General features: G+C 43.4%; 1 protein-coding gene across 3 annotated transcripts in view; it reads left to right on the forward strand.

Moving 5' to 3' along the window:
- Window positions 1-21,733, forward strand: part of PLTP (phospholipid transfer protein) — a 215,076-nt gene that overhangs the window by 171,350 nt on the left and 21,993 nt on the right. For all 3 annotated transcript variants that reach the window (XM_085619372.1, XM_085619374.1, XM_085619373.1), the window contains exons 9-14: window positions 179-355; window positions 5,207-5,266; window positions 6,821-6,985; window positions 8,178-8,245; window positions 10,800-10,842; window positions 15,419-15,482. In XM_085619372.1, the coding sequence (XP_085475498.1) occupies window positions 179-355; window positions 5,207-5,266; window positions 6,821-6,985; window positions 8,178-8,245; window positions 10,800-10,842; window positions 15,419-15,482 (577 nt within the window). The remainder of the gene's footprint in view (window positions 1-178; window positions 356-5,206; window positions 5,267-6,820; window positions 6,986-8,177; window positions 8,246-10,799; window positions 10,843-15,418; window positions 15,483-21,733) is intronic.

The raw sequence follows: 21,733 nt of genomic DNA on the forward strand, positions 1-21,733 counted from the left end.
CATTCCTTGAAAAGACCTCAGAGGTAGAAGGGCATTTAGCACTTCTCATTCTACACACTGCCATGTTGCCTGATACATAACTCCTGCTTTTTACTTCAGCACGCTGTTCTAGTTCTCTCTTTTGTTTTGCATATGTCGCTCATGGTGCCTTACCCCCATCTCGTATTTTGCTCCCCAGGGAATGTTCTTCCATCTCTCCAATGAGAATGACACCATTCCCAACGAGGCCGTCTACCCTGTTTTAAAAGATGACCAGAGGATGGTATATGTAGCACTGTCTGAATATTTCTTCGATTCTGCGATGTATGCCTATTACAAAGCCGGAGTGCTGCGGCTCGACATCTCTGGTGAGAGGGTAAGTAAGCTGGGATGGGGCGTAATTCTGTAAAGGATGTACAGTGCAGCTTACAGGTGGCTATGTGCCCTGATATTATTAAACCATAACACTCCCAGGATAGAGAAAGGCCTACAACATCATCCTTTAAGATGCTAAGACTCCAGGGCGATGGGAATCCTTCTGGCCTGACAAAGTGATGACAGCCACAAATGGCTCTGTACCTTGATACTATGTGATGTCAGATTCTGAATACTGAGTGAACACTACACCTTGATACTATGATGTCAGATTCTGAATACTGAGTGAACACTGCACCTTGATACTATGTGATGTCAGATTCTGAATACCGAGTGAACACTACACCTTGATACTATGAAATGTCAGGTTCTGAATACTGAGTGAACACTGCACCTTGATACTATGTGATGTCAGATTCTGAATACTGAGTGAACACTGCACCTTGATACTATGATGTCAGATTCTGAATACTGAGTGAACACTGCACCTTGATACTATGTGATGTCAGATTCTGAATACCGAGTGAACACTACACCTTGATACTATGATGTCAGATTCTGAATACTGAGTGAACACTGCACCTTGATACTATGTGATGTCAGATTCTGAATACTGAGTGAACAATACACCTTGATACTATGAAATGTCAGGTTCTGAATACTGAGTGGACACTACACCTTAATACTATGATATGTCAGATTCTGAATACTGAGTGAGCACTACACCTTGATACTATGATATGTCAGGTTCTGAATAGTGAGTGAACACTATTCCTTGATACTATGAAATATCAGGTTCTGAATACTGAGTGGACACTACACCTTGATACTATGATATGTCAGATTCTGAATACTGAGTGCACACTACACCTTGATACTATGATATGTCAGATTCTGAATACTGAGTGCACACTACACCTTGATACTATGATATGTCAGATTCTGAATACTGAGTGGACACTACAACTTGATACTATGATATGTCAGGTTCTGAATACTGAGTGAACACTACACCTTGATTCTATGAGATGTCAGATTCTGAATACTGAGTGGACACTACACCTTGATACTATGATATGCTCCTTGATACTATGATATGACAGCACTCTGAAACCCCAGAGGGCACTGTATCTTGCAGTATGAGCCATTAGCACTGCATTCTCTTGATACTATGAGCTGCCAACACTGTGAAGCCTCAGGGGGCTCTCTGGACTGATCCAATGGGATGCCAGCACTCTGAAATGAGGGCAACATTGGTTTGTTTAGTTTTTCTCTATCTTGCCTAATTAAAACTCAAAGTTCGATCTCAGGCGAGAGGGCTTGCAGTCAGTGAACAGAGACCAGCATGCGGTTTGAGTAATGCAGAGCATCTCGAAGACCACCCTCTCTTTGACCGGTAGCTTGGGTAAATTCCGAAGGTTATGGTGATGTTATCCTATTTTTTTTAATCCTAGTGCTAATTTTGCTGCCTGGCGGGGGTCGCCAGTTGCAATTGGCAGGAGGGGTTCTTTCGGGTTCTGAGTACCCACTATTGCTATAATCATAGTGAGATCATTCTAATGCACCATCAAGGTCCACTTGGGGATGAAAGCTGAGCAGATGAAGTGGAAGTGTGCACCTCAAGTCACACCATTACCCTGCGGATTAAATGAGAATTTGTGGTCATATACGACTCCTCAATTCTTTGCTTTTACTGCTGAGGTACATGGTTGACCACTGAGTGCATTGGAAAGGTAGCTGTCTAGCCTTGGGTTTGCTAAAGAACAGTATTTCCATTTTTAAGCTGGTCATGCATAGGTCACTTCTCATCCACTCCTGAGTAGAAGCGAGGCATGCTGGAAGGTCTGTCCTGTTTTCACTGTTTTCATCTCAACAGATCATGATCTTTGGGATAGGATCTCGGATTTCTCGATTGCATCAGGAAACAGATGCACATATGTGCTTAAGAGCCATGGGGATAGAGAAGATCCTTCGAGACCGAGAAAAAATGCCTTTGTGTCTGATGGAATCACCCCAGTTACTTGCCGAGTATGAATATGGAGGAATGGCTTCACCCGAGCAAGGGCAGATCCCTTAAACCCCATGTAGTTTTCAAGGCTATGGACAAAGATGAAATGGTCAATCCGTCTCATATGCAACAGAGAGGTCTAATCAGGTTACGGCTGGTGATCAGTGGTCATTGAACACTAATACAATCTCCTTACGGATATTGATTTAGTTGATTTAGTATTTAGAAGTTCCAGTAGGTCAAAAACACAGATTGCAAAAGAATAGCTCTTCAATTTGTGCTTGTAGTTGATTACTTACTATCTCACTACTTAGTATTTGATGCTCTGCCTTGACTAGAAGGAGAAAAAAAACACATGTTGATTTTTAATTTCCACAGACTGTGTAAAAAAACCTCTTCATTTAGGAGGGTGCTGCTTGGTTTTCTTTCCTAATGAAACTGGGAGGAGAGAAAGTGGGTACTGCCCTGGTTTGGAGATGCCAGTCATTCAAATAAGAACTTGGATTCAGTCCACGCCAGACATTTATATTGAGCAAGGCCAGGTATTTGGTTTCTTTGTCGACTTACAATGAGGGGTATTGTGCGAAAATAATACCAATAGTAAAGAAATACCATAAAGAAGCATCTAAAGTGAAGACATGACAGTTAAGAAATATAGGGATTTATTTACAAGCCCTTTGACGCACTGGGGGCACAGTGTGCTAGCCAATGTGGCTTTTCATGGCCTTGTAAGTAGGACCCCTTTTCACGCATCTCTTTGCGCAAAAGGAGAGTGCCACGGGTGTTGCTGTGGGTTTCCCACGCCACACCCATGAAATCAGCCGCATTCCCAGATTTGTAACATTTTGTAAACCTGGGAATGCTTCAGAATCATATGCCTTCCCAGGGGAGGCGTAAGGAGGCACAACGAGGAGAAATACTTTTATTTCTCCTCGTTTTTTCCTCTTTCTATGTGTGCTGCATTCTGCAGCACACATAGAAAGAGGACAACACCATTAATGATTGTTTATGTGCAGGAAGGTGTCCCTTCCGGCGCAAAAACAATCATACCCACAACGCAGGCACCCTTGCACAATGTTACAAGGATGCCTGCATTGACGCATAGCAGCCATTCATGCGCCTGTGCAGGGAAAAGCACAGGGATGCGTCATATTTTTGTAAACATGACGCATTCCGGTGCTTTTAAAATGAACCAGCTCGGCGCAGTAAAATGGCTTGCGGCGCCGCACTTTGTCATTTTGTGGTAAATAAGGCCCATAGTTGGTAATAATGAAGTTGGAAATAAAGACCACTGCCATAATGTAAGTTATCAGCATTTTTAAAAATAGCAATGTAACATTAATTAGATAGTGTTACGGCTGCAATTAGCCTTAGGATAAGGTTCTTTTTTGACGGAGTTTTATATAGCGCAAACTTGACCCGAATCGGGTATCAGAGCGCTTTACATAGCACCAGTTGCGTTACATGAGGACACATTCATTTTTGTAAGGCATGGGGAGATTAAGTGATTTGCCCAGAATCACAGGATGTTCAGCGTCATTGCCAAGACTTGTACCCAGTTACCCAGATTCGAGGTCGACCGCCCTAGCCGTTAGGCCAACTCCTCTCCATGCATATGGTCAGGTTTAGGATAAGAGCTGGACATTACTGGGGTACAATTCACAGAAAATATTTGGAAATCTGCGTTCTCATGCCTGCATATTTCTGAATTCAACGATTTCACAAAGGTTTCCCAGAGTACTCTTGGACACCTATGGCAGTTAGAGGTTTCCAGGTGTACTCCTGGAAAACATTTGTGAAGTTGTTTTAGAAATTCTAGGGAGAAATGTCTGCATGTGCAGTTGCATATAGTTCACAGTTACACATGATAAATTGTCATTTCATGTATGCAACTGCACTTTTCTTTTTTTCAATTGACCAATATTTTCCTCTGGAAAACAATCATGGAGTAAATCACCGGTCAATAGTCCCGGAAAGGTTTGCAAATACACAGATCTCAAGGGTAAGCTTGACTAAAGTGCAGTACAACATGCACTATGTAATAATACTGAAATAATGTTACACATGAGTATACGAACACCTCACAATCGATCGCTCTGACACGCCACTGCTTGATACCGGGTGTCAGTAAAAGCTGATGTTCTACTTGATGGAGTCCATCGACACTGGAAAAAAAACATGTGCAGGCACAAGGGTTGTCGAACTGTGGGAAATAATACTCTGGTGATATCAGGTACACCATTCCTTGATGCAATGAGAATAACACCAGTACTAAAGATGTTGCTGTCTGGGGCAAATGTATGAAGTTACAACGCATACATTTACAACGCATGCCTTAAGAACGCCTTTTTACATCGCAACATCCTTTACAACGCATGCATTTACATTGCATGCCACTACAACAAATTTTTAAAAACTGCATTTACAACGCATTCCATTACATCGCATTATACATTTACAACGCATACTATTACAACGCATACCATTACATTGCATTTAAGGGAAGTGATTGCTAGTATAGGGGTAAAAATTACTATTCTAACTCCAGGGGGTGCAACAGTAGGGTAAGTGTTGGAAAGTGTAGGGGTACTATGCGTTGTAATGGTATGCGTTGTAATGACATGCGATGTAATACATGCGTTGTAGTGTCATGCGTTGTAGTGTCATGCAATGTAATGGCTGCGTTGTAGTGACATGCGTTGTAAAGGATGTTGCGATGTAATGACTGCGTTGTAAAGGTTGTTTCCCGTCTGGGGCTCATGGTGCTATGAAAAGTACAGAAATACAACAACAAATTACAACAGAAGTTCAATAGTGTTGTACCGTATTTTCTCATTTATGCAGATGCCAAAGGATCTGGAAGTGCTGCTGAGGACCACATACTTTGGGAGTATCATGCTGCTGGTGAGGAACTATTAACATACAATAGAGACAAGGCGGTTCGCCTTTTTCAATGGCTAATATAGCGTCACCTATTTCAAGTAATATCCAGCTTTCCATCCAATTCCTCCACAATGTCTAGGGCCTCATATTCTCCTTCAGTAAATTTTCAGCGCTTCATTGCTATCCTCTTCCAGTCCACTGTTCAGCGTTTTCTTTTGCCTCCTCTATACAATATAATGTCCTGCTTTTATCATATTTTACACACAGTGCAGAACTCTCCACCTCCCTTTCCCTACGTTGCCCATAGCTCTACCACATCTTCTATATTTCGTCCAGATTGCCATCACCTCTTAGATGTTCTGCCCAGAGTTCCACCCCATCTTCTATGGACATATTGTGCATCTCCTCTTCCATAATCTATCCAGATCGTCATCACGTCGCCATAAACTGTTCAGAATTCCTTGCCTTCTTCCATAAAATGACCAGAGTTCCATCACCTTTTTCTTCTCTCCATTACATCCTCTAGTCACAGTGTCCAGAGCTCCCCATCATCTCTTTAGTACAATGTCCAGCCCTCCTCATATTTGGCAGACACTCTCAAGAGTGGTCCTTCCCCTCTTTTTCAAACTGTCTGGAGTGCCATCATCTCTTGGATACACTGCTCAGAGCCCTACCACCTCTCACATGCACCAACAACATCTCCGTTATCAATTCGATACACTGTTCTTACATTATCTCTTACATCGTTTAAACCAAATAGTGAACAGAGCTTTCCTACCTCACACAGCTCTCTATTACCTCCTCTTCCTAATGCTGTCCCGAGCTCTATCACCGCTTCCATACACTGTTCAGTGAACCACCACTTCTTCTATGCAGGGTCTAGAGCCAACGCATCTCTTCTATAAGCTGTCTATCGACCACCTCTTCCATGTGCTGCCAACACCTCCATAATTTCTTCCATATAGTGATGACAGCTCTCCATTACCTCATCCTGTCACTACTCACATCTCCATCACCGCATCTTTAAACCAAACAGAGTTCCTTTACCTTTCCCATACACCTCTTCCACTTACTGTCGAACACACCAACTTTTATAAATATATTTTGTAGAGCGCTATCTTCTCCCCTACCCACTGGCCAACTCCCTTCACCTCTTCTGTTGACTCTTCCTGCATGGACTGTCAAGCACTACATCACCTTTACCCAATTCTCCATCACTGTTTTCTTATTCTGCCCAGAATGCCTCAAGTGTTTCTAAGTTCTGTCATCTCCTCCAAACCTCTTCCATATGTTGCTAACTCTACATCTCCTCCAAAAACATTGAATACTAGAATTTCAAATCACGTACCACGCATCCAGTGTTCTCTTTCAAGCACCATCTGGTTCCCACTTTCCATCTAAATACAATCCATTAGACCAGTCAGTATTTGAGTCAGTAATTGACTTGTGTTGAATTACTTCTTGACTCTACGTTTGTACCACTTTCTCGTGCATGAGTACTCTGTGTTTCTGACTGAAACCCATGATTGTTGATCCGGATCCGCTCACCAAGCTTGCCTCATTTCTTTCACATAGAATCCTGCTGTTGTCGAGGCCCCAATGCAACTCTCTTTTGAGGTATCGGCACCCCCACGCTTCACTATCAAACCTACAGGTACTACAGTGACCGTCTCCTCCACACTGAGCATCTACCTCATACCCAGCAACTTACCAGCTGTGCAGCTGTCCAGCATGACCATGGTAAGCAGTTCAAAGTTTTCACAATCTGTTAATGCAAGGGCACTGGAATACACAGACCTGGCTTCTGGATTCAAACAAGGAATAACTTGCTGTCCCATGCTCTATCTCATATGTTGCTGTGCCATGTTCTAACCCCCAGGATTCATTCTATAAAGAAGGATTGTCCACAGGGCTCTCAAATGCTGCCATTGATTCAAAGTCAAGTTCGCCTTTGAATTCCCCCCCCCCCCCCAACTTTGGGCTGACATTTGCCTTGCAATTCCAGAGCCTGCTTAATGCCATTGTTCCTAAGTTTGTTTCCCAGCATTTCCCTTTATTCACTTGTGCAGATCTCTTTAAACTGATAGTGCGCATCTACCAATATGCCCATCTGCTCCTACTTAGAAACAGCCTTAATCTACTTTCTTTCTCTAAAGTCCCCTCTGTGATACACTCCATCTCTCAACTCAGCAGCCAAGCGCAAGGACAGCTTTCAAAATCTTAATAAATTCTGCATTGCAGCCCTCTTGTATATAATGGTCACCAGCATAGCTCACACTCCTTGTCACCATTCTGTGATACTATCTCCCGGGTCACCTCTTACTATCATGGCTCAGTTCGTAGTCACGGCTCTCTAGCTTGGCCCACTTCTTATTCACCTCTCTCTAGCATGGACCACTTCCTAGTCACCTCTCTCCAGCATGGACCACTTCCTAGTCACCTCTCTCCAGCATGGACCACTTCCTAGTCACCTCTCTTTAGGATGGCCCACTTCTTATTCACCTCTCTTTAGGATGGCCCACTTCTTATTCACCTCTCTCCAGCATGGACCACTTCCTAGTCACCTCTCTTTAGGATGGCCCACTTCTTATTCACCTCTCTCCAGCATGGACCACTTCCTAGTCATGTTCTAGTGTGACTCGGAAAAAGAGAATTAGTTATTTTGTTTATTGTGCTGTGGACAAGAAATCAACCTGATGCTTTTGCTTCTTTGAGCTCTAGTAACAGTGGCCTGGACAGGTAAGCAAGATGTTTTGAAAGTCTTAATACACGAAAGATGAGCCAAGAAAAGATAGTGAGGTGAAGAGGTGGAAGAGGATAAGCAAGAGTAAGAGTGGAAAGCAGCTTAAAATGGGAACAGAAGGTGTAAGCGCAAGAAAGAATATGTACTTTTTTGAAGAGTACATTCACTTTTCACAATATCTCTTTACAGGAAATGCGACTAAATGCCAAGGTGACGCTTAAAGGAAAAGTACTTCGAGTTGTATTTGATATTAGGAGGTAAGAAAAAGAACACACCAAGTAATCCACCACATACTCAGATGTGTACACTTTCCAAGGCAAAATCTAAACCTGACCTGAGGTCGATGCAGGGTTGTATACTTATTACAAAAGTGCCCTCTTTTTTTTCCAAACAAAAAACAAGGGACCATATTATCAAGGGCGGCGTTAAAATTATCGCCGCTTTAGCGGCAGGAAACTGCCGCTAAAGTAGCGATAATGGGCTAGATAATATGCCCTTCTGAATTCCCATAGAAGCCATGTTCCGGTGTGATGATTTTAACACCGTCCTTGATAATATGGCCCAAGATTCTATCTAAAAGCAAACTTTACATTAGTTCTCTCCCCCCAATAGAAGCCAGAATGCACTCCTTCAATTAAACTTTTAAACCTCTAACAACAGGCCCGGACTGGCCGTAGCGGGCATCGGGCGTTTCCCTGGGAGGCTGGAAGGGTTGGGGGTCGATTTTGTTACTGGGGGCTGGTTTTACAGCAGTGCTGCTATATCGTTCCCCAGTAACAAAGAGCTGTGGGGCTGGTCTGTCAAAATTGGCAAGGTTCGTTTGGGTTCCCTGTCTAACAACATGATCTGGTTCCCTTTCTATGATCACAAACCAACATCCGATCCACGCACACAAACCAGTCTCTGCTTCCTCTTTATGAAGCTGTGTTCCAACACAATCCTGCTGCATCTGTTAAAAATAAAAATCTGCACAAAAATCGTTCTAAAGACAACTCGTACTTCTCCTTCTAGCGCTAATTTTTTTTTTTCTGTTTCCTTCCACAAACCTGACCCTTCTTCCCAAAACAAGCCTGTTTATTCTCCTAAACAATAGACAATGGAGGTCTTCAATCTAACCACTTTCCTCTGCATGGCACAACCCAGGATCCTCCAACACAAACCAACATACTATGCTGTATACAAATTATTCAAAATAAGGCAGAATGACCACAGAGGCAGCCCAGAGAGAGGATATCAGTGGAGCACAGTGTCCTCTTTAAAGTAGTGGCGTCCTGTAATGTGCAGCAAGGTTGGAGCGAGGGCGCACACACACTCTTTCACACGTGTGCATACATACATCCAGCATATATACAAGCACACACCCATTTACAGCATGCATGCACAAAAACACACAAACATTCATACATGCAAACACCCAACATAAAATAAAAGACTTACCTGGCCGCAGCAGTGATCTTGGGATGGCGGGATGGTAGCCTCTGTTGTTTTGGAAGGAAGATCCTGCCGCACCCTCCCTTTGTCAAAGTCAGCCAACAAGAGGAGGAGCTTCCTTATTTCACCACAGAGTGGGATAGCTTCACGGATGGATACTGGGCCCAGGACACTTCAGGGCTTAAAACTGAAGAGCCGAGGTCCAAGTCTATCATTGATGCTCCCCCTCATCATGCAGGGGAGGTTCACAGAAGACTTTGCCAGGCTGAGGAGGTCATGCCCACCGGGCTGTGAAATCTTCAGCCCAGCACATTTTGGTTCGGGCAGCCAGGCGCCTGCGCATTTAGCACATGCATGGTGCCTGGCTGCTTGACCAGACCATGAAAAGTGTCTGTCAGGCTGACCTTTTCTCAGTCTGACAGACACCTTCTGCGTCGGAACAAGGTGGTGGGGCAGGGCCCCTACGCCCTTAACGATGGCCCACAGCTGCCTTAAAGCCTTGGCCATTGATCCCCAGGACTTTTAGGGGAAGGGTCCTTCATTTCTTATCAATTGGTCCTCCCGCTATTCATCTCTTGACCTTCTCACGTCCAGTAATGACTGCCTCTTTGCTGCCCTTCGAAGAACAAATAAAGTTTGTTCTGGGATTTGCTTTTTACCCACATACAGCTTTTTAGTTTTGGACTGAAAGTCATATGGGGGTCTGACCTATTGAGGATTATCTCTTCTGTAGGAAGCAGCTTCCGACTCTGCAGTCCTTACTGTAGTGATGCTCTAACCAGTTACAGTTACATCAGTGACCCGAAAGGCACTTTTAGTGAAAATTAACTGCTTGTGGTCTGAAGTGCACGTGACGAGATTCACGATCCATGTATTGGAATAAAAGCCCCTTACCGCATAAGCACCAAAGAAGTGTTTGGGGTAATATCTTGACCCCTCAGGATGCTAGAACTTTATAATTGCTCTTCATTTTAACTTCCCTATATTTTTTAAATACATAAACACCCATTTTAAGCCATATCTACAGTATCTGAGTTCTGAACCTAGTACCACTTTGTGGAGTAAGCCTTGACAGGTCAACCTAGCTACCTTTTCAGAGTCAATATTTTAAAGGAAGTAATTTGATTTTCCAATTCTAGCGCAACAGTAACTAAGTTAGCGAGCCATCGGTGGTAAATAGCAGTATCCACCACATTTGCTCTCTCTAACCAACAACCAGGGTCGGATTGGTAAGGCGGGCACTCGGAGAATGGGCCAGTATCTGAGTTGCAGCTGTGGGCTGCTTTTTGTTGACCGCATGGTGGCCGATTTGGGCTGTGTCTATACTGTACAGAGGCTGCCAGTGGCCCAATACAAGAGGTTTTTTCTTCTCTCTTTCAGGTTTCGAATCTACTCTAATCAGTCAGCGCTGGAGTCTTTGGCTGTAAGTATGGATGGAATGGCAAAGAACATGCCCAATTGATCATGCGGCTAGTAAGCAGGGGGGTAGCATAGGTGCTTCTGCAGCAAGCACAAATCACCCTCTAAGATAAACATAGTCATATTGACTGGACAAGGGAGAGAGCATTGGGCCTTGGAACATTAAAACAAAAGTGAAGAAGTAGAGAGCCCTGTTACATGACTGAAAACAGAGTTTCTTTGTGCTAGAGTGTTAAAAAACGTTAGTCTTGGCATACAGATAGAGACATCAAACACAATGGGGTTACCCTGTGTCCCTCAGAACCTGGTTATAAATGTTACTAATTATTTAGTATATTGGAAGTCATATATCTAAATAATATGCACATATTTGTGTTTCCGTCTACATCCCTCTAGTCCTGAGGAAGACCCGCCGTGATGTCCAACTACTAACACATATACATAGGGAGAAACGTCGACAGCAATCCCATTGTTTCATGTTCTCAGTCAACCATCTTTAGAAGTGCCAGTAAGGATATAGGCTGTTTGTTGAATTATGTATATGAGAGAGAACAGACTTTTTTGTAATAATGTTTCTGTGTATATCATCTTTGTCTACATTGTGTAATGTCAAACTTATTTATTTCACCGTGTGTCACTTTATCACTAAGTCACGCATTTTGATTTATTTTTGTGTTTTTGTGACAGCCTGATATGAATAAAAAAATGTGTTCATAATATTTAGATATATGGCTTCCAATATACTAAATAATTATAACTGTTGATGTGTGTTGTTTAATATAGCCTTATAGCCCGCCGTAGCGGGCTATACCGGCTGTTAAAGGCCCGCTGCAGCGTTAAAAGCCTGAGCCGAAGGCGAGGTACTTTAACAAAGCAGAGGGACTTTAAAAGCCGGTATAGCCCTGCTACGAAGGGCTATAAGGCTATTAGAACATTCTGCCACTAGAGGGCAGAATGTTCTAACAAAACAAAGCCTTCAGGGAGCACGAGGGGTTTGAAATCCCCCCAGGCTCCCTGAAGTCTTTGTTCACAGCCAGAGCTGTGAACAAAGACACATTGGAATGTTGGAGCTCCGGGCTTATACCGGCCATTATAAACCCGGAGCACTCCAGTGTTTTCAATGGAGCTCCCAACATTCCAATGTTCTAATTTAGGTGATGTACTGTGGCGGTGATGAATAATGGTCAATATAGGCCCACACTCTCCCAGCTTCTTGGAGAACATATATTGATATTCTCTTATAGGTGTGACTTTCTAAAACTTATTTTTCATGCAAAGAAATTGTGACACACGACAGAACTCATTGTAGTTTATAACATACAATAAAGACAAGCATTTCTAGTGCATGGTAATAGGCAGTCAGTGATCCCTTTCATACACCAGCAGGCAAGGAGGAGGCTAGCTGGACAAAACAGGGAGTAAGAAAGCTATCTCTTGCTTTAGTCTGGAAGACCCATGCCATAGTCATAAAATCATAAGCAGATAAGAAGTCCTGATCAGACACAAAGCGCTATCGGAAGCAGAGTTGTGGCGAATACAGCGATGGCGTCACCACATTAAAACAGGTAGGTGGAAGTCACTGTTCGAAGACTTCTCAGGATATACAACACACGGCAACAGGCTGCTACAAAGACAGGGACATAAAAAAAGGATGGAATTGCAACACAGTGGAAAAATAGTTAAGAAGTCACTGTAGCCAGGAATCAGTGTGACCGGAAACTGCACTGTGGGCTGTTATGGTGCATGAGTACAGTGACCAGGGAAGTCATTATTCTAGTCAAAGGGAGTTAGAGTGAATGAACGAAGCGTCAATTAGTTTCTTAATATGGCACATACTCTGTGGAATGGAATAATCAGCAAATCACTGGCTAAGTAATTGAGAGTGATAGAGTTAACATACAAGCTAGCAAACACCCAAGATTTTACAGTGCAAGATGAGTGTTAATAAGTACAGGAAGCTGCAGCAGGAGAAGCTATTGGGTCCCAATAGCAGCTAGCGGGGTGCACCCACTCCAAACAGATTGGACTCATCAAGAACTACAGTCAGGGGCCCCTGCATCTGCAGATTTCTAATATAGCCTGGAAGATTCTAAAACAGTCTGGCATCCAGCGTGGCGCCTAGCAGACACTGCTGTGCAGGAACCACAAACCAGAAACTAGGCCTACTGGACTCCAGCTCACATAGCGAGACAAGTATCAGGGTTGTAGATTCCTTACATTAAGAATTATGAAGAAACGCAGTACAGGCAGGTGGAGTTCCAGTCCAGTGCACTGCCGCCTGCAGAATCCCAGAGCAGGCATATTCACCCCAGCACACAGTCTCAGATCTCGAGAGTCCACAGGTAGAATACCAATGTCAATTTCCATGGCTTATCTGGGAGCAGAGAGACACAGACCTAGCATGCACAGTTAGAAAGCTTCAAGCCATGGGGATTCCAGCATTTACTAGCATGTTTAGCCTTAAAGAAGAAGGCTAGAAAATCTCAGGGTCCAATAACATACAGAATTATCCAGCAGAGCAACTCTCATCCTTTACAGGCATGCAGACAGCGATAAAGCAAGCAGCCGGGTTTCCAAAGCTCACTGGCCTGAATAATCACAGAGCAGACAAGCAAACTTCGGTAACATGCACAAAATTCTGTCATACCCAGACAGACTGAGTTTCAGAGCAGGCTGTCCTAGACTGTCAGGTAGATGGTATTGCAAAGCAGGCTAACAGATCCCCCAGGATTCTTCAACATGCACAGTTCCAATCTTGGCACCAAAGCCTGGTTGTACCCTGACAGGTACGGTACCAGAAGAGGGTTGCCAGACTATAATTTGATCCATGCATTGCACCTAAATACTGTTTATAAAAATATTTCTTTAATGACGTTAATAGCTGACAATCAAATGGTCCAATATTTTGTGAATATTTAGAACACAATATTTATTTAGGGTAAGCGGCATTTCTGTCTGAAATATTCTGACACACAACTCACTCACGTGAAGGAGACACAAGCGCAGGTGGCAATGTCAGTCCAAGCAGGCAAGGCTGGTCACAGAGTACACTTGTCTTCGGAGAGTCTCAGAGCAGGCAAGGTAAGTCACAGTGTACACAGACAGATATGTTTCCAGCACAAGGAGGCAGAGGGGTTCAAAAGAGGCAGAGCTGTGTTATGTGCAAACTCTTAGAAAAGGCGATAACAGGGAGATATAACTCATTCAGTGCACAGAGCACCAAGCGTTGTACACAAACATGCACTGCGTTTTAGAATTGGCCAGGGGCAGCTCCTTCGCTAAGGTGGAGGAGCGTCCCCCCACTGCTCTTTGAGCAGGAAAAATGATAACATAGTTATTATTTTATTTTTCGCAGGTTTGGGGCTGGGTAAGGGCGGGACGGGACTGGAAGCACAGGGAGAGGAGTGGTTTGCACACTCCAAGTGCGCATGACTTCTTGGCCGGCCGTCTTGCCCCAGCCAAACAGTCATGCACACTTTGCATGTTTCCCACCAGAATGCATTACACAGCCTGGTGGGGAAAATGCCCAGGCCCCCAGTTCCCATCTGCGTGCCGATCCACAGTGCTCAGACAAATCACAATGCTGCATTGCAGTGTTGTGAGTGGTCATGGGGAGCCTGGGTGCTTCCTGCTTCCGAGACTCGCCGGAAGAGGTAAGTGTTTTTTTTTTTTATTTGGTTCACCCCCACCTCCCCCATCCCTCCTCCCTGCCCCTTCACCCTCAGTTCCTGCCAGCCGCTACTTGAATTGACAGGGCTTTGTTCCATACAAAGGGCATTCCCGTCCACAAAAAACAGAAGGCAAAAAAGACAATATAAAAACCCAATGTCTCATGGTCAATGGGACCACACCAGAGCCAGCTGACACCATGAACCAGAACTCAGGCCAACAAGGAACTAAAATGTACTAAGTCTGTATGCAAGCACCAGCAACCCTTCTCTATATCTACATACTGGACCAGGGGGCCCCCCATTAAACCCCTATTGCAGAAACTGAAAGAGAAATTCAATGTTGAAAGTCTCAGCTTCATACCTCAAACCGTCAAACTTCTGCTATCTGCAGTGGTACCTGGTAGCCCTTAAACTATTAAAAAAAGATAACCTAACCAAGCCGCGGTGGACCTTAGTCAACAGCACCTATACTTCTTACAGTCTTGGAATAATACGCATTCTCCCAAATTATGGTGCCTGTATGTATCTGATCATTCACATGTATTGTCAGGAGTTTAAATATTAAAGATAATTTCAAATTGACAGCAGTAGATGAGTGGGTTCCAGTGATCTGTATATAGTGACATGCATAGTTTGAGAGCCCATCTTATATTGCCTTACATAGAGTTCCTCGACAAACAGGCAGTCCCTGGATTGCAGAGAATAATAGTGCATTATACACTCAAACGAGCAATGTTCCAGAAGAGGCAGAGTGTTGTCATACGGAAGAATGTACGGTGTCCCAGGGCACATCAGTCTGATGGGGCTGGTGTATGTAGGTAGTGTGAGGGTCCAATCTTTTCATCCTGAGGATCAGGGTGTGGGGCATTGAACCAATAGCAATCCTGACTGTCTCTTCCTCTTTTGCAGCTCATCCCACTCCAGGGTCCTTTGAAGACCATGCTGCAGGTTGGCATCATGCCCATGCTGAACGGTAAGATCTTGCTCAAGTTTTGGGCTCAATAGATGTCTTAAAAATGTAGGAGCCGAATTTGCACCTTTTACATGGTTATCACTACACAATAATCTTGTGAGAATTTGAGATACTTTTTATATTTATTAACCAGTGTTTTTGACCCATGAGATTGACGACAAGTATATATTCTGGGCGACCTTGCCCATTCTTATGCTGAGGTACCCAGCCAAGAGATGTTTCATTCAAGGTCTACACATGAAGCAAGAAATCTTTCTCAAACCCTCAAGAGCAATTTCCGCTGTCTGCGGTGCCAGAAATGATGAAGTTGTGGTAAATGAGTGAAGTAAAAAAAAAACATCTATACTCATTGCTCCATATTTGGATCCATTCCTTGGTCATTAGTTCTCAGATCTATCCAGCTATGAAAAAACATTGCTTCCTTATCATGTACAAAGAGAGAGTGAGACAGGCAGACAGAAAGCCAGGTTAATGCACTGGTCAAGTTCATGTTCTGTACCAACTGTGTACCTTAAAACTCATTATACACCAAATTACTTTCTTACACAAAGTCCATATCTTGAATGCTTTCATCCCAGCCAGATTGGACTATTGTAAACCAATTTAGTTAGATTCTCCAGAAAAGATAATAAGGAATTTGCAACTGGTGTAAAGAACTGCTGTAAAGTTGGCTCTGAGCTTGAGGAAATCACATTTGATCACTTCAGCCTTGAAGTTACTTCATTCACTTCCAGTCAAACAGAGAGTTATAGTCAACTCTCTCTGTCTTGTTCATAAAGCTTTGTTTAGCCTGCATTTAAACTCATTATCCTGGAGATTAATGTTTTTCTTTCTTCGGTTTAGGCTTCATTCTGGGAGCGCCTATCTCTTATTAGTGCCCAAGTTTCAGCGGACCTCTATCGGGGTTCGTGAATTTTCTGTTGCACCTGCAAAACATTGGAACAATTTACCAAGGCACCAACTATTCTACTGATTAAACCAGGTTAAAATAACAGTGGGGGCTACAGCCATCGGATGACCACTGGAAATGGTAGACCAGGCCCTTTAATGCTTACTTTTAGATGGTTAAATCAGGCCTGGGTGATATCGCAGGCCTTAAAGATTCAGAGGTTTATGGTCATCAATTATGAATCCTAGTTTTGTTGTTACAGCCTTAGGCAAAGGACACTGTCCTGTTGAGTTTGGCTTATGATGGTCGAATTGAAGGACTGGAAGCTGATTAAAGAATGCAGGTTTGTTTTTACTGAGATTTAGTTTCAGTCTGCTGAAGTCCTTCTATCTGTTGATACCTACTATGCAAGGAAGAATCTCAGAATCCAACACTGCCGAACATCTACACCATCTCAGCAGGATCTGTGGCATGTGTTATTTTAATATTCCTAGTACAGTATTTTAAAGTTACTTAGTTTCATGAACTCATGGGTTGGGGTACGTCTTGGACTGACGCCCCATAGTGAAAGTTAGCGTAGCATAAAAGGCCTTTTAGCATGCTTTAACATAGCTTGTAGGTATTCTGTGGATAAATGAACTGTGGGGCACATTCCAAGGGCAGGTATCACAGCCTGGTTCCGTTTGGACGGGTTTCCATGCGCTGGTACCTCTGTTTGTGAGTATTTCACCAACTGATGGCAGAGATGGTATATGCCCACAGTGGCATTTCATAGAGTAATTGGCGGAAGTATTGCTTCACTAGAGATAAGGGCAACTATCATAGTGATTTTTGTGAAGAGAAACATTTCAGGTGGATATAAGCCCTGTGTAGTGTTAGGATCATCTTCAGATTCCATTCACAATGGCCTTTGCCAACCAGAAAACCTCAGGCCAACCTACAAGAGATGGTAGGGTTTTGCGACACCAAGAACATAGACATTAGCACTCCTGCTTCCAGGGTTCATTGTAGTATTCCCAGTGGGTCGCAGCCAGACTTTAACGTAATGACCGATGACCACAACAGTTGCATGATGGACCTGAATGAGGAATTTGCTTCATTGAAGAGCAAGGAAAAGACTAAACCTTTACTTCCTTGGTTCTCAAAAGATCTGCAACATGAAAAAAAAGATCTAAGAAAGATAAAAAAAAACTAGGCAACAATCAGCCACCCCCTTCTAATGTGAATTATATTAGGGTTGCCTGAAGAATCTTATATCCTCAGAGCTAAGTCATCACACATCAAATCACATCTGGAAGCCTCCAAGAATCGCCCAAAACCTCTCTTTGAAGTGATCAGATAACCAGAGTTCCAACAGCTCGATCTATGCCTCTGAGAACAAGTGTGAAGACTTTGTAAACTTCTTTGCTTATAAAGTAAAGTCCATTGAGCTTCCACCGCCACCAACATTTATCAACCCCGATGACCAGGGGTTAATCTGCAAGGTGCAGTAGACCTGGTTCCATTTTGACACAATATTGGGAACAGGGCTTCTTGAAACTATTTCCAGAGTCAAATGATAAAAGCACTTCAACTACGCTGTGGTTGGATACATCAGCAAGAAACTTGCAAAACATTTGCTATCTTATTAGATCACTCTGGTGAACTTATCACTTTCTCAAGGTATTTTTCCCTGCTGTGTGAACAGTGGCCAAGTCCCCCACCACCTTTGGAAAATACGCCAGCTAATACCAGTGACTTAAACAATTTCTGACCTGTCGCTATTCTTCCCTTCCTTTGAACGATAATTAAAAGTTGTGCATCTTCTCAACTCTATCTTCAGATACAGACATAAAGATCTTCTCAGTGATCTCCAATCTGAATTTAGACAGGCGACAGGGGCTGGACTGCCCTTTATATGTGATGATGATGATGCACTCCGAATGCTTAACTTGGGTAATGCCTGCCTACTTGCTTTTCTAGACCTCTCGACCCTGTTCAGTACAATCAAACATAGCTCGCCGTTAGTCAACTTGAAGGTATGAATGGGATTCAAGGGATCAATTATAAACTGGTTTTCAGCCTGCGTATCAAACCCCTTTCATTTAGTCAAATGACAGAGCCTGGTTTCAAGTGAGGTTAGCCTCCTCAAGGGGTTACACAGGGCTTTATTCTGTTCCCAATTCTTTTCAACCTCTATGTGGAACAGATGGAGAGATCCTTAAAAATTCTGGAACACTGTATTATCAGTATGCGTATGATACCCAGATTTATCTGAAGACTTCCTCTCCGAATGAAGACATCCTCTTCCTGCTCCCCGAGACTTTGGTTGAATTCAAAAGTGGATGTCAATCTGCTATCTAAATTATAATCCCACAAAAACAGAATTCCAACTAATCTTTCCCAAGAAAAATTCAGCATTACTGTCCAAGCATAGATTGGCACATGCTCTCACCTAAATTTCAAAATGGACATTGTGAATAATGTGAACCCTTGAGATTCATCCTCAACAACCATCTTAAAGCACAAAGGCAATTCTCTGCTGTGGCGAATAACACACACTACCAACTAAGGCTACTTTGGGGCATCAGGCATTTTATCCATGATCCATACTTCAGATCTGTATTTGGGCACTAGTTCAGTCCAAACTAGACTATGGAAACGCTCTTGTGGTTGATCTCCTCATCTAGTCGCCCTTAGAGCTGTGCTCCATGGGGACACCCCCTTTGTTTCTAGGTACAAGAGATTTTACCACATCTCTCCTGTCCTTTTAACACTTTACACTTAATAAGATCTTGTATATCACTCATAAAGCCTAACATATCTCCACCTGCATGGCTGCGAAACTGATAATCTCAGGTGCCCAAAGGGGTAGAGGAATGTAGGATCCCTTCTCTTTGAACCTCCCTCTTACAAGCAAGAGTGGTATATGAAGTAGTCATTCTATGGCAGTTGAAAAGTGATCTGGGGCTTTCTCATACCTGCTTTATGCAGGACCCTATGTCTTGCTACCTTTGAAAAGGAACTTAAGGCCACATGCATCAAAAGAAAAACCGGTCGCAAACGGGCAGATTCTCAGAATCTGCCCCTTTGCGACCGGTATTTTTGCATTTGGGATGCATCATCCCAAATTCAAAAATCACAATTTAAGTAATCGCTAAAATAGAGATTATTTAAATTGCGATTGCATTTAGGGAATCGCAAATTGCGATTCCCTAAATGCAATGCATGATGCAATCGCAAATAGTGATTTCGCTAATATGGGTCGCAAATTATCATCAATTTGAACTTGATGGGAATTTGCAAACATTTAGAAAAATGCACTAACGTGCATTTTTCAAAGTTCCATGTTACACACGCACATGCCCTTGGGGCATGTGTGTGCGCAACATCTGCACTAAGCCTGGGCAAAGCACTATGCTACGCTTGCGTAGTTTGCGAAGTTCGCGCTACTTCGCACTACGCGAATTGCACGTAGCACAGTGCGAACACGCGTAGCGTATTGTTGCGTAGTGCTGCGGTAATTTTTTGCTTGCTCGCGGTCCTCAACGTCAAGTTGGCGACCGCGAGCAAGCAAAATGACATCCGGGCGAGACTTTTTCCTTGTTCGCGATCAGCAACATCAAGTTGGCGATCGTGAGCATGGAAAATAAACCTCCCGGCGAGATTCCCGACGCGAGGATGTCAGGTTTCTCATTGCAAGTGGTCGCGTATGCTCGCGACCGCTCGCGATGAGAAACTACCAGTTCGCGTTGAGAAAGCTGCCGCTCGAGTAAAAATCTACTTGAGCAGCAGAAAACTACAGCTCGCACTGTGCAAGATGCCATTTTCAATGATTGCACAGTGCCGGTTGCTTGTCCGCACTGTGCAATCATTGAAAACGACATCTGGCACAGTGCGAACAAGGTACTACGCAGTTCGCGAAGTGCTACGCGTAGCTCGCGTAGTGCGAACTGCACTTTGCGTAGCTTCGCGAAGTGCTACTTCGTGAACTACGCCCAGGGTTAATCTGCACACAAGCATATTTCAGGGGTGCAACAGGGTGACCTTTTGGTACTCTTGAAATTGCATGCGCAATTTGCGAGTACCTATTGCCATTCCATGCAATTCTCATTCATGCATGCAATTCCCATTCATTGCAATTCCCATTCATTCCTATGGGCCTGTAGGCCCATAGGAATTAATGGGAAGCCATTTCTTAATTGCTAATCGAAATTTGCGAGTCGTGATTAAGGAATGTTTAGGAATCGCTATTTTTTTTAGCAATTCCTTCATGCATAGGCTTTTGCGATTCCATAATTGTGATTCCTTAATAATCGCCCTTAAGGAATCGCAAAAGCCTACCTTGATGCATGTGCCCCTTAAATCCCTCCTAGTCCAAAGACATTTTAGTTAATGACTCTTTCAAACTACATCACCTAATCCGCATTGAACTGACCATACTGTACGGATTGTGTGCTAAATGTCTCTTCTGCTTGCTCCTCTTCTGCTATGAGCGTTCAGAGCTGTTGTTAAGGGCTCTAATACCCCCAGGTCACATTCACACAAAATAAAACTGTAAATAAATACATATAATCTTGTAAATAGCAGGTTTTTGTATCCTGATGTCACAAGTGGAGGTTTGGACGTGACCAGGAGATTAAGGTTGGCTGCATGTGGGGTACGAGCTGAGAAGTATCTGCTTGGGATTCAAGAAGGGTAGTTTGTGTAGGAGACAGCGTAGTGACATGGCATGTCTGGATTGTCCTATGTGTAAGGAAAGGTGATGCTGTAGTGACATGATGTGCCTGTGTATGCATCTGGCTTGTCTTGTGTGTAAGGAAAGGAGGTATGTAAATAGTACTTATATAGTGCTTACTAGCCCTAAGAGATGTTGAAGCGCTTTGCAGTGAGTGGCACGCTACTCCAGAACCCAAGATTAGAGGTTAATAGAATATGAGTCAGCTTTTTTTTCCTTTTCTTTGTGCATTAGTTGTGTTAGGTTTGTGTTCTTGATGTCTGGTATGTTTAGTAGAGTTTAGAGTTGGGATAGATGTGATGAGCCTGTGAATGCATCCCTGATTGGTAGAATGTTGGGAGTGACGACTGAGGGATGCAATGAAATGTTGGTGTCTATGTGCTGGGTTAAGCCTGAGAGTTAAGCTCAGTTGGGGTGGGGGGCGGTGCTTAAGCCCTGGCAGGACATACCTCATGTGACTGTAACCTAAGAGCCAAAGATGGAATGAAGATCTTATCCCCTACCTGAATAGCTCCATGTGTGAAGCCCCTGCCCACCCCCCATCCATAACTTACATTTATTGCTTTGAAAAATACGATCAATAATTTCTAGAAAGCACCATTCTTAGCTAACAGCCAGCTGGCTTGGTGACTGTAGTCAGAAGTA

Source organism: Triturus cristatus, chromosome 7, assembly GCF_964204655.1.
Source record: "Triturus cristatus chromosome 7, aTriCri1.1, whole genome shotgun sequence".
Classification (NCBI taxonomy): Eukaryota; Metazoa; Chordata; class Amphibia; order Caudata; family Salamandridae; genus Triturus; species Triturus cristatus.